Source organism: Trametes versicolor (assembly GCF_000271585.1).
Source record: "Trametes versicolor FP-101664 SS1 unplaced genomic scaffold TRAVEscaffold_6, whole genome shotgun sequence".
Lineage (NCBI taxonomy): Eukaryota > Fungi > Basidiomycota > Agaricomycetes > Polyporales > Polyporaceae > Trametes > Trametes versicolor.
Genome location: NW_007360326.1, coordinates 90,717 through 106,313, shown reverse-complemented (window position 1 = coordinate 106,313; position 15,597 = coordinate 90,717). Strand labels below are relative to the sequence as shown.

Sequence of the window (15,597 nt, the reverse complement as noted above, 5' to 3'; positions counted from 1 at the left end):
GTGGCCTGTGGCACGTCTCGCATCTCGCCCGCATTCCGCCCTCCCACCGGAGCGCCGGCGATGGCGTTTGCAATTGCAATCGCCCGCGTAGGGGCCTGCGATATGCAGCTTGTGTCTTGTGTGCACCGTGACGGCCTCCCTAATCTCCTCCGTTCCCCGTGCCGAGGTTCGAGAGCGCGCGCCCGATATGTCTCCAGAGGCCCGGTGCGGCGTTTGCGCGGCTGAATAGGCTTTGTACAGGCGCGCGCGGGATTGCGCAGGAAGGGGCCGCAAATGCGAAGCGCATGACGGTAGCAGGGCCCATCGCGCCGAAAATTCGGGGGACACGGCATACGACAAACGGCGTGCGATGCGATCCTGGGTCCCTGCCACTCGTGCGCCTGGGGACGCGCGGGATGCGTGCCAGCGGTGGCACTGCGAGCCTAAAAGCTGGCTGACGTCCACACCGAGGCGGCATTGTGGCGTCAAGGCAGCCTTGCTCCATCTGGCCGGTGCCACGAAGCCACAGCATGGCAAATACACTAGTCGACAATGCTGCATGTGCGTATGAGGGTGTGTGTTTCTGGCTGACTCGTCGCTGATGCTGATACCAGTTTTGTGGGCGGTCGTGGGCGACGACTGCGCTTCACCGCAACATATCAACCTGACGCTAGTCATCACCATGCTGTCAGTCCACATCCTTCGCGCCGAGCTGGCAAAACATACGAATGATACATCTCGCGCCGAAGTGCATATTATTACCGTGTCCGCCATTCCGTACGCCGCCGCCCATGCCGCAGGCGTGACAGCCCGGGTGTGAACGATCATAGCACCCCGTCCACCTGGAACCAGATTGTTTCGCCTTTGGATGATCGTGACTCGCGACGTGCACGGCGCCCTAGCTGCGAACAGCCAGGCTCGACGCGTGACGCGCCGACCCCAGTTGTTCTCTCACCGTCAGTACTTGTCAGTCTGCGCGCAGCGATACGTACACGGATGTACACCGGCCGCAGTGCCCGACGGTGCGGCCGAGGCTCGTCTCCCGGTGTCCACCAGTTTACTCGCCGAGGTGCACCCCCGCGCGGATTCTTTCGAGCCGGGCACCTTCCAAAGTTCCATACGCCTGGGATGATTCAGGGAGTGCAAGCCCACACTAAACCGTAAGCGGGGTCCCACGCTGCGGTATCTCCATACGTGCACATGCGCGACGACCCCGAAGGTGCGCTGCTATACAGTACAGTACGTCCCAATGACGCGGGCGCGCCCTGATCCGCCCTGGACTAAGTATTTTCTGCACACCCTCCCGGCTTCCGCGCACGCGCCTCTCCCCGCAGAGGCACAAGAAGCACAGGAGGCGGAATACGTGGCCGGATTCTACCTTCAGAGTTTGGGGGCCCCGACACCGCGCAAGAGGTACCGAAACGGGTGTCCGCATGACGTACGTACGGTGGACCAGCGGACCAGCGGCGTGCGGCTTCGCGGCTCCGCCGTCCATGCGGGGCGGTCTTGTTCCTTCGCTTAGCGCAGGAGAAGGGCACGAAGCCGGAGCGTACATGATGCAGTACCTCATACGTGCACGCCATCACCACATACGCTGCATATCCGGATGCCGCCCGGGCGTCGAAGCTCGCGGCGGGGTTCTGGAGGGCAGAATAGAACGCGGACGTGCTGATGCGCGCGCCCCGTCCTTCCGCCCTGGTTGTGCCCGCATCCCGGGCCCGTCGGCGACGACGAAGTGGGCAAGTATCATGCGCGCGTGCTCGCCTCGGGTCCGCGACGGGTGGATCGTCGCGCGACGCAGGCGCTGTTTCGATGCGTGCCGCCAGGAGGTTCGTAGAACGTGGCAGCAGCCCGCTCGGGAGCCTTGAATGTTGCTGAACGTTTTCCCGCCCGCCAGGTGCACCGCCGTCGATCGCAGGTGCGCACAAACCCACACGCGAGCCGGTGCGGGACTGCGAGGGACGACGTGCATGCATGGGTGAACACATACGAACGGCCCACTCCGCCGGTGCTCGCCGCGCGATTGATGGGGAGCAGATCGCGCCCCGAGTCCGAGTCGGCCTGCGAGCGTGCACCTGCGTGCACACAAACGTACCTGCTGCGCCCGGCGGCGGGTGCGCTCGAAAACAAAGTTGCGCGGTCGCGCGTGGGAGTGTGTAAACGGGCAGGCTTAGCAAGAAGAGATCCGCGCGTCCCATGAGGCAGGCTGAGACGCGCCCTCCACACAGCTTGCCATGCGCAGGCGCGTGCGCGTGCGCCTGAGTCCCATGACGCGCCACACCCGAAGCCGGATAAGTTATAACACATGGGCGAGATAGGAATCCATACGGTCTGTGCAGCGGTCGAGGCACCCGCGAAGGACATTGATCTACGTGCGGCTGAGCTTGCGGCCTTGCAGGGTCGCCTTGACGTGGGTCCGCGAAGGTCACTCGGCCACCGAACTGTGTTCTGATCCACGGCCGACGGGCGCAAGTCTCGACGTTCACGGTACGGGTGCGGTTGTCGATGTCGGGGTTTTCTGCTCGATATAGCCGTTTGCATTGACCTGTAGTACTTCGGGTGACGGAAGAAAGGCCTCCATCCCCGACAAGCGTACCACCGTTCCGGGCTGAATTTGTCCGGCGTTGAGTATGCACGGGCCACAAGCTCACGCCACGCGCGAAGCACGGCTGGGAACGCACCCTTCCTCGGGCCCTATCTTCCTTCCCGGGCACGATAGCTCGATCGCTGGCCTGCATCCTCCTGCATCCTCCTGCGCCTTCCTGCACACGGGTCAACGTTGAGTACGTACACGACGCGCGCCCGCGCCGCCCGGTTCCCGCCTGCTTGCCGCTGCCAATCCACGCACCTCGCCAGCGATGCTATCGTCCGCGCGCGTCCCACAGTGCCCACCGTGACCTGCCTGGGGGCCGCGCGAACGTGCGCACCGCGCTGCTTCGCACTTCCCCGCGTCCTGATCGCGGGCGCGCGCCTGCCCCAAATGCGCCGCAAGTCTAGCACGAGGGGCCGAAGCGGACAGATCGTGCCCAATCTGGGCATCCCACCGATCGCGCAGAGTCAATCAGCAGCTTCGTGCGATCGTGTGGCGAAGCGCACCTGTCTTATCGCTCCGTGGCATCGAGGGTGGGAGACCCCGCCGGGAACCAGCGGCTTTGCGCGCAGGGCTCCTCGGGGATGGCGGAGTACGAGCGCGAGAGGCCCGCGAGAGCTCGACGATTTGAGACGACAAGGTCAGGCTCTCATCGGAGGGGTCTAAACGGGGGTGACATGAGTAGCGTGCCTGGGGTAGACGCCGAGAGGAGGCGGGTACAGTGTCCCGCCGGCGCGGCCTTACGTGTATTGGGCGGAGGGTGAGTAGCCACGAGGCAGCACTAGCTGCGCGCGTGTCATCGGGGCGGGGCGCGGGCAGGCGCGTACAAAGTGTACGTCACGCCCAGAAGGGCGGGCAGGAAAACGCGCATCGAAAACGGAAGAACTCGAGGACCAGGTTCGGCGAACTCGAAGAATTCTTACGGTCGAGGCCGCGTCGGCCCACGAGATGCAGAGAAGGTGCTGCTGCATGAATGCGTACCGAGGCCGTAGATGGTGTATTTGTGGATCGAGCCATGGCGCTGGGCGCACTTCCCAGTTCAGTGGGTTCGGTCGACGAGCTCATATCCGAGAGAAGTACAAAGCCGCTGGAGAATGACGCGCAATAATCAGCTATCCGCGACATGAGACGAAAAACAGCTACGTACCCTATAATCTTGCTTGAAACATAAATGCGCAATGTCTTCCGGGCAAACGTTCGAGGCCCTAAAGGCGGAACGAATAGAGAAGAAACAAGCATTTACGTGGTCGGGCAACAAGCATGGGAAAGCCAGCCCACCAAACGGGAGCCTTTGCGCGCTCCGACCCATGCGATGTCGTGAGCAGCGTACTCTGGGCGGTCTGCTGATCCACGGCGAGCACCCCAAAAGCCATGCCGGGGGCCCAGACGGCTCGCCTGTCGCGGACGCAGTACACGACGGGGCACGCCTTCGACTCCTGGAGCTCCTCTGTTTGCGAATACGCCACCTGCGGCAGGCCTGAGGACGGCTTATCAGCCACGCATAGCCGCTACAGGAAGGCACGCTCCCCGCAGCGCCGGCACTCACCGCGAAGTCCGGTGCGGAGCGCAAAGTATCGTGCTTCGAGGGCCCTGCCGGGCTCTGAGCGTTGCGGGATGTCGTACAGTATTCATTGCTGCCCCTCTTCCCCCGCTGGTGGCTGAATGACCTGTCGATAGGCTGGGCCCGCGGCGAACTTTAACGCGTCGAGCGCGGCAGTGGGCGGACCCCACCTTCTCGTCGACGTCGCCGCGACCCGAGGCTGGCTGGCGGGAACCCGAGGCCTGTATGAATAGCTGGACTCAGCGAATGAGCTCCGCTGCTGTCCTGGAGCTCGTCGCAGGCAAACCTTGCGGTGTTCTTCCATTCTAATAACTTTGAGGGCTGTCGGGCGCCTGGACCGCTGCATTCAATCGCTTGCCACTCCGATATCCCAGGCTCGGAGAGCCCAAGGGGGAGGTAAGGTTCAAGGTTGCGTCGGGAGATGGAGAAGCGCAAGCTTGGGTGCGCCCAGGGCGATGGAGATGAGCGCACGGGGGCGTGACATCATGATCCGTGTTCGTAGTGAACTCTGCAATAAACCTGCCCGGCCACAGAGCTTGCGTCTGACAGTATCGGCCTTCCTCGAGGAATGGAACGCGACGTCAGAACAGTGGTGTTTTGCAAGCCTGTCGGACAGACCAGCGCCTCGGCGACTGGGTGCCTGCTGCGACGTTCCCAAGGCGGACGTTTCATCTGTTGTGGGTGCGCTGGGAGCGATATCGTGAGCTGGCAGTTGCGGACGCCGTACGTGCTGGAAAGAGGCGTACCTTTGTGGCGAAAATAGCGCGAAGATGGAGTCCTCTGGGAAGCGCCTCGAGCGGGTTCCCCACTGGAGCCAGTCCAAGGGCATGTTTTGCTGAGTGCCGTAAGCAAGAAGGGGGCGCTGGGAAAATTGCTCCTCTTGTCTGAGTCGTAGCGGCGGAGGATATCAAAGCCACATGGGAGATGAAGAACATAGGAATAGCCGTATCAAGCCTACTTGGAAAAAGAGACGCGCTTCCGTGCCAAATCGGACTGCAAAGGTGGCGCGTAAGCGGACGATGCAACATAGGTAGCGTTCAGGATCAACGGATGGTGGTTCGACCGGACACATGCAAACCATAAAGTCGACGATCCTCCCATAGTAGAGTATGGTGACCGCAGTCGGACACTACAAGACGCGCTCATCCAGCGTCAGAAGCAACGAGTTGATTCAGTGAGTCGCTGCGATGATTGCACGGATGTGATTGCGGCACGACAGAGTGGAGCTGGCGCTGTAGGAAAGGATGAGCCTAAGGGTGGTGCCACAATACTGAGCGCACCTATGGCAAACATACGGCTCTAACGAAGAAGGGGGATTGACACCGTTAAATCGCCTAGGCAGCATATGTCGTAGGTCTAGATATTGTTGTCGCGCATACAGCCACTTGAACAATGATTGAATAGCTCGCAAGGCACGCTCTCTGCGTGAGAGCGGGTGGGACGAAACGTGCCGCATAGCGTTCAAGACATGTACGTCGTGGACGAGCGTTCGATCCACGATCGCCAGGTCCCGCCTACATGTCCGTGTATGACCGGCGGACGACAGGTGCTGGCAGCTGCGGCCGGGAGGATAGAATGAACAGCGGGCACGTGGAGGTGTTCCTGTGCCACATCGCCCTTTGAACGGAATAGCAAGTGTCAAAGAGTCGCTGCGGCCGGGAGGAAATGCGGCAGCGTTTCCCTAAAAGCCACTTTGAATGGCCGGTGATCCGAGGACAGAAGCTGTAAGTTTGGCTCACTTCAGCGCCGTGTAAGGGTCCTGTTCGACGAGCTACCAGCCAATGGTGGTCGAAACGTGTATTACGCTGCCGGCCGGAGCCGCACCGTCTCCGGGTATCAGAGAGAACACCTGGGGTAAAGATATTTGGTCATCGATACGTACAGCAGAGGGAAGAGGTTCACATACAGTCATACCCCGATGAAAGACGAAGTCATGTATTCTTCGGCCTGCTAAACATGACCTTCCCATCCGGAAACTTCTGCTCTTGTAGCCATCCTCGACGATTCAACCAGCTGAACATCAACGGGAACCGCGACTGGAAGGTGCATATAGTGAGCGTGGCTATGTCGTCGAGCTCGCGAATCATCGTAGTCAGACAGCCCGCCGCTCTCCATTCAGAAGACACTCCCGCGAGCCAGATGTGGAGACCGTCAACAGCGCCGTTCGTGAGAGGTGGGTCGTATTGGCGATGAATGACAAAAATAAACGCGATAGGAATATCAGGTTGTATGCTGGAAGCGAGGGAGATGATGAAAGAAGATGGATGGCGGAGGTGGTTGCGCCAGTACGGCAGCGAGCCATGTTTGTCATTGCTGTCGGTGACGGCAAAGATGGCGTTGGACATCGCCAGAACGCGCTCGATGTTTTCATCATCCGGGGTATCGATTCGGTGAATGCGCAGGGGTGTGCTCGGAGCGGTGGTCGGGGTGGGCTCGGAGGAGGTCATCGTCGAGGACAAGCAGCGGGGGAGCGGGAGGACCGCGGCCCGCGGCCGAGATTCAGGACGGTCACAGTTCTGTGACACGGAGTCACGGTGCGTCTGATGCGGAGCGAGCAGCCGACGTTGCTGGTGCGACGGCGCGTGCACTTGAAGCCTCCGTTCGACTGTGTCCTCGACCCTGCCCTTTCCTCGACCCTCACCTCCTCCTCACCTCCCTCTACCTCTCCGCGGCCCTGGGTGCCACTCTGCAGCTTTCTTGTCTCATCCGTCTCACCTAGCCGCTCTTTGCTTTCGACTCCTGCACCATAACGAACTTATTGACGACCTCAACAATAACATCATCCTATTGACTTATTTCTCTCTATGGCACAACCACTCTTCGACGAGCATCCTCTAGGGGAATACTTCCGACGTACGTAGCTCACGAACATATATGCAGCACTACTAGAAGAGCTGACGGTTACTGCGTACAGAAACCGGTGAACTCGCCGAGCCCATGCCTGGCTCCTCTGCCGACTTTGTATTGGAAGAACAAGATCTCTTGGACGTGGACGAATCTTCTCCCCAGGTAGAGCTTGAGCTCTCGCGACTCGTGCAACAGGTCGTTCAGGTGAGCAGCTCTTCTCTAGTTGCACGCATAGCCGGCAGAGGAAGCTGCGCTCGCTACGTCTCCGCAGTTCGGTTCTCTGCATCTTGCCTGGAGAATCAGTGACATAGGGGCGGGCTTACCGGGGCGTTCATAGCACCGATCTGGCAAGGAATGTCGCATAACCGAGGGCTGCGGGTCCAGGCCATTTGCCACATGTTCTCCCCCTGACATGCGGTGACCGCGCCGTGCACACCTTTTTCGTGAAATATCTTAAGCTGCAGCCGACTTAGACTAACTTCCCCCCTAGTTCGTCAATGACTTGCTGCAATCGTCGACAAGTAATTCCACAGAAGGCAATTTCGCGGAACGCTTCAAGTACGATGTTATCTCATCATCCTTGCTCGCGTCAACCCTCGCCGCCGTACCGAGTAGTGCTGTCCGGCAAACTTTCTCTCCCGATATACCTGGGAAGTTAGACGACGGTGGCGGCGGAGATAAACTCGAATCCTTCCCCGCGGATGCGAAGACCGAAAGTTCATACCCCCCTAATGCAGACTCTACCTTGGCCCCGGACTCACTAGGACTCCAGTTGCCATACGTGCTCGCCTCTCTAGCTGCTCTCGCTTTGTCGACAAACTACGTTTTCTTCGCCATCCTATTACTTTGTGCTGCCGCCTATGTCAGGTATGTTGTAAACACAGACAGTGAAAAGAGCGATACCACCAAGCAGGTAAGCGCATACACTCTTAGCTTTATCGTCATATGCTAAGTCCTTGTAGACCCTTGACTCAGTGAACGAGCTCATCTCTGCTGGAAATGTGTGGGACTCCTCCGTGAACGAGGCGATGATGCTCATCGAGAACGAAGAACGCAGGTGGGTCATACAAGCGTCCACAACGTCTGGGTGATGCGCACTGACTAACCCTAACCCTTCACAGTATTTTCTATGGACCCACCAGCTCTCAAGCCCCGTCCTCCGCGCTGCGCCTCGCCCTCCAGTCATCACTCCAGACGACTCAAACCCAGTGCGACAATGTTCGCCACCTGCTCTCGGCTCTCACCTCCCCGACGTCCCTGTCGCAAATCTCGGAGATGTACGCGCCTCCGTCCCCTGTCCGCCCTCCCTTGACACTCCTCGACCCTCCCCGGTCGCCGCTCGCGTCCAACACGATACGCCCGTTCTCGCTACCTTTCACCACCCCATCACGTAATCGCACGACCTCCTTCCCCGTCACCAGCCCAACAAACAAGCGCGCAACGTGGGGCGGGTCGCATGCTGCGCTCGCGCTTTCGGGCAGTCCCACCGCGCAGATGCTCCAACGCAAGCAGATGAACCGCCGTTCGGATCTCGCTTCGCTCTTCCAACCCGTCCCCACGATCGCGAGTGTGAGCGCGCCAGTCAGCCCGCAGCCCCCCAGTCCCACCAAGGGCGCGCTGGAGAACGTGACAGAAGAGGAGGACCCTCTTACGCCCGAGCTTGAAGCGAAGGGTTACTTCGGCGCCGCTGCACTAGACCTACAAAGGAAACGGAGGAGCGCCGCTCTGGAGACGTTTGGCATCCCGCCGCCCAGTTACGCGTTTTCAGCGGATCAGACTTTCACAGAGCCCCCGCTGCGCTCACCCGTGCGCGCCTCGCACTCGCGCAATAGCTCCGGCATCTCCCCGACGTTCTCTTCGTCGTCGCGTTTTACACCCGTGCACACGACACGCCATCCTCTTTCGCTTTCCGGCCTGCATGGGTCATTGCACGGGGCACTGTCGGCAAAGCGCTATACGTGCTCTCACCTTCTTGCTCTGCGCTTCAACGAGGACGAGGACGACACCTACTGGGAGAACGTGCGGTCCGTCATGGCCCTGCTCACAAGCACTTTCGCCGACGCATCCTCGCGGCTCGTCGAGGCGCTGGACGATGCCGAGAAGCGGCGTATCAAGGATGAGCACCCCACGCCGCCCAGCGGACCCCTCAACCGGGAGAGCAGCATATCCCCGCTCCGGAACCAGATGGGCGGCGGGCACAAACGACTGCGGTCGATGGCCGAAATGGTGTCCTTCGCGCCGATGCCGAGCAACATGTCGCGCTTCGGTGTGCATGTCGACGCTATTTCCAGCGCGCTCAACGACGCCCGAGATCACCTGGAGGAGTGCGTCGCCGCACTGCGCGACTCCTCGTCCCGACGACAGTCATTGGAGTCCTCCGACGGCGAGCTCTCCGTGCAGGACCACCCCGCGTTCCAGGCGTACGACCGTCTGCGCAAAGAGCTCGGCTTTGCGCTGCGCGAGTGCGAACGCGGCCGCGAGCGCATGCTCGACATCCTGGCCGGTCCGCGTGCGATTGCCGAGGTCGTGGAAGACGAAGACGTGTCCCCACATACGCCTGGGCTCCGGCAAGACTCCGGCAGCGAGTCCTCGGAGAAAGGTCCCATCTCGCCGAACGCGCAGCTCGACGGCGACGCAGGTCTCGGCCTGGAGTTCTCGCACGGACGCGACGGGCAAGAACACGAGCTGGACGACGCGACCGCCCATCTGCTGCTCGCGACATCGTCGCAGCATCTGCCCCCACCTGGGGCCGAGCAGGTCTTCGAGGCGGAGTCGGGTGCGGGCGCGTCGTTCGCGCGCGAGCGGTCGAAGCTCTCTCGCGAGGAGCGCATCAGACTCGCGAAGGCCCGGCGATCGAGTGGCGTGCCTTCACTGGCGTCTTCGGACGGCAGCGAGAGGCCGTCGCGCGGCAGCCCCTGGGGCCCGAACGGAGAGGTCGTTCAGGAGCTCAAGGATGTGATTTGGAAAGTCGGCGAGAAGCGGCGAAAATTCTCGGAGCGGCTCGAAGCGCCCCTTTCCAAGGAAGAGGAGGAGCCTGCCGCGGAGGCAGAGCCGGTCGCAGCCCCGATAGAGGCTGGTGCACCGGAGGATGACGAGTCCGTATTTAAGCGGGAACAGTCTCGCCCCGTGCCTATAGATACCCTGCGGACAGGGCCTCCCGCTACTGTTGCCCCTGTAGTCGGCGCGGGCGGGGAGGCGGATATGTCATGACCCATCGTAACGTCTGGAATCTGGAATGGTTGGCCCACCCATGTATATGCTACTGCATCGTTCATAATCTCTTAGGTCGCATCGTCGCTTGTCGCATCTCGCATTATCGCACACAATACTATCACTACATTGGATATCACGCTTCTTCCCACCTCTGCATCACCGATTGACTAGGTCCAAGACGGCGGGTGTATAGTCCAAGATAAAGAGTACGCGGCTTCGCATCACAGATGACATGAGGGCAAGTGAGAGACAAGCGATATGAGTCTACCGAGTGTCTTGTCCAGCGTTCAGTGCGTCTGAAGATTGAGGCTGGGTTTGTGCTGCAGCTTCTTCGGATGACTTCTCATATCGGCGGGACCAGCGCCGCCATATACCGAGGACCTTGGCCTTGATCGTAAGCTTTTTGGAGACTGAGCCGGGCGGGCGGGAGTCCTCAAATATCTCTCTCCTGCCATGGGCATCTGGTACGACGGATAGTACGCCGTGGGTCCCCTGCGGTGACAGTTGAACGGAAGGTTGGGTATTAGCACAGCCACCCGCAGGTCCAGTGGGTCCGTCGCAAACGAAGCCTTCTTGACTCCTCGTTTGCACCATGGAGAAAGCGTTGTGCTGAGGAACACGTCAGTACGCTGGCAGTACACGCAGAGTTGATGCAACACTTACATCATCGGGTGCGAGCAGACTGCTGTCGACGCCGACGTCGATTGTGTCGCTCCAGCTCCAATACCCGTCGGAGATCTCGACCGCGACCCAAACGTCGCGGAAGTCATTGGCGTTTGTCGCCCCCGCCGAACGCTCCAGTGCGAGCCGCAAAAGTCGACGGTTTAACACGTTCTGACGCCCGGGCTCGTCGGTACGCCAACAGGCGACAAACACCGTACTAGCCAGCGCACGACCAGCGAGGAGCGGCCTGCAAGAGAACGCCGACACCGATGTGCTGCTAGTTCCGCTGCTGCAGGGAGGCGGGGTATCCGGTGCGGTGTGGGAGGACAAGGGGGAGGAGGGGCCATCTGTGGGCGAACGCGTGTCCGTGTCCGCGAAGATGATGCATCGCTGGTTTGCAACGGAGAAGTGGACCGCGGGCGCGCCCGCCGGCACGTTGTCGTAGCCCTCGCCGTTCTTGATTAGGGTGATTTTCAATTCCGTGGTTCCCCGCGGTCTTCTCTGCCAGTGTCCAACCCGAGGATCAGGAGTGAGGGTGGTCAGCAGAATGACCTCCCCTAGGAAGTGCCAGCACTGCAGAGGCGAGAGAAAGAAGCCGAGCATGGCCAGTTCCTGGCTGGAGTGGGGAGCAATGCGGAACACACCGCTCCCTCCTTGATCTACCCGTCTCCAGAAATTGCGACCAATGGAGGATGAGCCTCGAGTTTCGGAGAAGCAATCCCGCGACAAATTTTGCACCATAGAACGCGAGTAGTGTTGGACGATAGATAGGTTCATCGACTCCGGTCCGGCCGGAAGGTGTTCCAGAGCCTCCTCCAGTGCGGGCCTCGCAAGACGGATGGTGCGAACCGGGTGGTGCAGCGATTTAGCGCAGTTGATATGAGTGATGACCAGCAGGCCGCGTCGCGCCCCGGATTCGAACCGAGGTTCGCAAAGAGGCAACGCTAGGAGCGCACCGTCCTCGTCTTCGCACTGGAGCAGGGCAAGCACATGGGCATGTCCGAGCTGGAAGCATTCATCGCACATCGCTTCATCGACGCTCGCGTACCGGGGAGTCATGAAAGTCTGGCGAAGGTCCGGAATCTGTGCAAGATCGATGCATGAGAGCTCCATCCGGACGCTCTGCGGGGTAAAGATGCTGTGGAGAGGAGGGACGTCCTCCTTCCTTCGCCCGACACGGGACGCGAAGTCCGCAGGGGAGAGCGGACAAACGTCGCCAGAACCGGAGAAAGCAGCTGGCGACTCTGCGAGGAGGCCGTAGCCGTCTGTGTCTCCAGGCAGCCGGTTGTCCTTGACATGCGATGACGCCAAGACGCAAGCGCGGCCCCAGGCAAAGATGCTTTGATCGGGGATGGCCTTGATGATTTCCTCCTGGAGACGGAGAAACGCGTTGCTCCCTTCGCCGTAGATTGTGGGCATATGGACGCCGAAGATCCCCAAGAGCGAGTACGCCCTGTCCTTGACGCGCGTGGTCTCCCGTCGAGCGGCCCAGGACATCCTCCGCGCCACGCTGATCGAGTCGAGGGCAGCGCGGCCAGTGAGAACGTTGAAGTCGATATTGGTGATCTTCTCCAGCGTCAGCGCTAGCCCGAACTTTGTGCCAATCATGCGCCAGTTCTGGGTGAGAAATACCACCCGCTTCGGAGCGATGAGTTCCTGCAACGTCCACCCGCGCCGGTGCCATTTGCTTCGCGCAAAGCGAGCCCCGAAGGCATCTTCGTCCGGTACGTCCGCGAGGTAGACGTAGCACACATCTGCGAGCCGGTACCACTGGAACATGGAATTGATAGCCTCGGTGAGCTCGGCACTGCTCGACTTGTCGATGCAGCACGCGTCGTTCCAGATCAGGCGGTACCCAGCCTCTCGTGCGATCCGGCAGCTACCACTGATTTTATCTGAGAGTGCGGGGTGAGAGAAGATGCCATTGGTCCGGGACTCGAGTGGATCGACCCCAACGCGGTTGGCCCTGGAGTATAGCGGGTACTTTGATGCATGTGAGGCCTCTACCTCAGCTTGGAGTTTACAGACATCGTCGTAGGATTGCTCGCTGCCTTGTTCCGCAGATCGCCATGTATGGGATAGAATAGCATAGATGACGTTGGCCGGACTGTCCTTCCAGACGAATTGGCCTGTTAACGTGTCTAGAAAGCGTGGCATGGCGGGGGCTACGCAGGAGTGTTGAAATGTGTACGCAAGAACGAGTCAGCGATACTCACCTTCGAACGACAGTATATATATCCTGGGCAGCTTCTTTGATATCAATCCCAGGATGGGCTTGACTACCCGCTGGCAGGACAGAAGTCAAACTTCGCTTCTCGACTTGTTCAAAGGTGACTAGTCACCCGGATCGCTTTTTGGAACGTGAACGCTTCTGAGCTCATACAGTATCGATAACTGAGCCATTTTGACGACGGCCTGGCCTGGTGGTCATTCAGCTGCGGAAAGATTTTTGACAGGTAGCCACTGGCAACAGAACCACACTGGCCGCCGAATCTACACCTGCTGCAGTCAATCAGTACTGCACGGCAATAAGTGTCCGACTCACCCGCAGGACAGACTCCCCATCGTCGCGGATTTGTGCAACAGCACTTACGCGTGTGCTGAGTTGCTCACTGAGTTCTACCACGAGGATGCCATGGGTCCACTCTATGAATGGGTAAGGTCTTGGGTTGATGAGAGCGCTAATACTTAGCCTATGGCGTCGATTTGTACGCATCAGCAAAAAGTGCGAAACATTGCATACCCGTATGTATAGTTTGGCATGGACATGCATAACCAATTTTCAATGCAATGTCTACCTTGCTAGCCAAATTTCCGCCGAACTATGCAGGGGGTACACGATGATATGGCATTTACCTGCCGAGCATTGCCATCCCTCCGCCCAGCGCTGACATCCTTTGCCCCGCCGGGTATGTATATGCCATCCCGGCCATGTAAGGCAGGAAATGTCACCGAAGGCGACGTCAGGCCATTCATGGCTATAGAATGGCACTGGAATGTGATGGCAGGTAAACTGATCACCAATGCATGCCTACTATAATGCTACAGTACTATACTTGACCCCGGCACACGGGGCTATAATCATATAGAAATAGATAACAAATGACGATTTATTGAAAAACAACTCGATCATACAGCGCGAGCGAAGCATACAAATGCTGATAAAGTAGGAGCTGCGAAGGCGGACCGAGGGAAATACTCAGCTGCTAGCAGTGTGGGGCAGTCGTTTGTGATGAGCCCAGACCCCGCGGGACTGAAGCACGTTGGTGCTGTACCTACGATAGGATTCGTTCGGATGCCTGCAAGATCACGTACCTTACGAGCAGGGCGGCGCAAGACCATCGGTTAGCACACAATATCGCGCGCATATATGCATAAATAAACAAGACTTACAGTTTCACCAAGGCCTGTGCTTGAAAGGGACTCACCGCCGCGCTGCACACCTGTCCGGTCAACTCACCTTCGAAAGAGACACTAGCTATGATGCGGGACTCCAGATAGAGTGTATCAAGAGCTGTGACTGCAGCACGGAGGTCCGGCGAGACTTGAAGCAGGGAGAAAGAGCGGGTATGGGGGTGTGTAGACAAGAGACGATGGGAGGGACACCGAGAGCGCTGAGAACTTTATAGGACAGGCGTAGGGCGCAGGGTTTGGGGCAAGGGAGCCGAACAGCGATGCTTCGAGGGTGCGTGAAGATAAGTCGAAGTCGGCGTGAAGACATGAGAGGGGGAGGATCGACCGACCATATATGCATGCGCCCGCCGCCGACCTGCCGACATGCCTCGATTTGGTAACAGTCACGTCTTCATTCCGAGCTCATCGCATTTATTTCATCAGTCCTAAGGATACCACTAGACTCGTACAAACTACCGCAATCAATTTACTCTGACTCCCGATTAATGCGCGCCCGGGGCCGCTGCTAATATTCGCTCACACTACGATATCGAGTAAGTACGGCTCCGCGGGCGGCTACAGTGATGGCATACCTTTGCCATACGTTGCCATGCGCGGCGGAGGATGGCATTCCATCCCCTCGCGCGGCGATTTCTTGCATATATTCCCCCTGCATGGCAATATTATGGCCATCCTTCACCGAGCGCGGCCGCGAGTATACCTTCCTTCGCCGAGCGCGTCGATGGTAGGCCGCGTGTGGTGGTCGAATGCCAGCGTTTAACCGGCCGGTTTAGGAATGCAATCCTCGCCGAGCACTGACTTGCTATGCACAGTTTCGCACACTTTGCTGATGGCCACTCACTAGCGCTCACACAAATATCAATGAACTGCTTTAGAGCTAGTGTCTCAAACAAGTACGTGTATCGTAGTACAGATGAGGCTCGCATACACAGTGCAGTGTGCACACAGCGATACCGGACCCGAATAAATATGCAACTAGTACTAGAACGGTCGAAGTACGTTCAACCTCATCCGCGTCCCTCGGGCCCTCAGCCCAAATATGGTATTGCATCGACAGCAGCAGTCCGTACCGCTCGACGTAGCGCTATCGATTCTCGTAAAGCACGACGTCGGGTGCTTGATAGGAATGATGACCCTGCATACGCGGACAGCGAAGTTGTCAACAGGTGACCAATCTAAACTGTCGCCCACATGTCGCCTAGTAGTACTTCGCGCTAGCGAATTTGATGGTTCGCGGGTAGCCCGATGCCGGTCGTGCCTCAAAGCCTCACACGCACGCGTACGAGCAGTACCGAGCAACGATTGTTCCACGAGCGCGGCAGATGCATGT

General features: G+C 59.2%; 4 protein-coding genes across 4 annotated transcripts; 1 reads left to right on the top strand and 3 right to left on the bottom strand.

Annotated features, from left to right (window-relative positions):
* Window positions 1-3,716: 3,716 nt before the first annotated feature.
* TRAVEDRAFT_58548 (uncharacterized protein) lies at window positions 3,717-4,319 on the bottom strand. Its single transcript, XM_008040321.1, has 2 exons — window positions 4,116-4,319; window positions 3,717-4,046 (listed from the first exon to the last, which is right to left on the bottom strand). The coding sequence occupies exons 1-2, from the start codon at window positions 4,199-4,201 to the stop codon at window positions 3,809-3,811; spliced, it is 324 nt and encodes a 107-aa protein (XP_008038512.1). The 5' UTR covers window positions 4,202-4,319; the 3' UTR covers window positions 3,717-3,808.
* A 1,124-nt stretch (window positions 4,320-5,443) lies between these two features.
* On the bottom strand, window positions 5,444-6,509 carry TRAVEDRAFT_148169 (uncharacterized protein). The gene is made up of 3 exons (XM_008040320.1): window positions 6,037-6,509; window positions 5,870-5,979; window positions 5,444-5,811 (listed from the first exon to the last, which is right to left on the bottom strand). Exon 1 carries the CDS (start codon window positions 6,473-6,475, stop codon window positions 6,062-6,064), a length of 414 nt encoding a protein of 137 aa, XP_008038511.1. The 5' UTR covers window positions 6,476-6,509; the 3' UTR covers window positions 5,444-5,811; window positions 5,870-5,979; window positions 6,037-6,061.
* A 299-nt stretch (window positions 6,510-6,808) lies between these two features.
* Window positions 6,809-10,333, top strand: TRAVEDRAFT_167552 (uncharacterized protein). Its single transcript, XM_008040319.1, has 5 exons — window positions 6,809-6,983; window positions 7,045-7,181; window positions 7,468-7,890; window positions 7,940-8,034; window positions 8,099-10,333. Exons 1-5 carry the CDS (start codon window positions 6,935-6,937, stop codon window positions 10,185-10,187), a joined length of 2,793 nt encoding a protein of 930 aa, XP_008038510.1. The 5' UTR covers window positions 6,809-6,934; the 3' UTR covers window positions 10,188-10,333.
* Window positions 10,334-12,056: 1,723 nt separating this feature from the next.
* Window positions 12,057-13,010, bottom strand: TRAVEDRAFT_123001 (HET-domain-containing protein; the record flags this gene model as incomplete). The annotated part of the gene is made up of 2 exons (XM_008040318.1): window positions 12,057-12,713; window positions 12,861-13,010. Coding segments are annotated over 2 exons (807 nt in total), but the record flags the coding sequence as incomplete, so codon positions are not given.
* Between the last annotated feature and the right edge of the window lie 2,587 nt (window positions 13,011-15,597).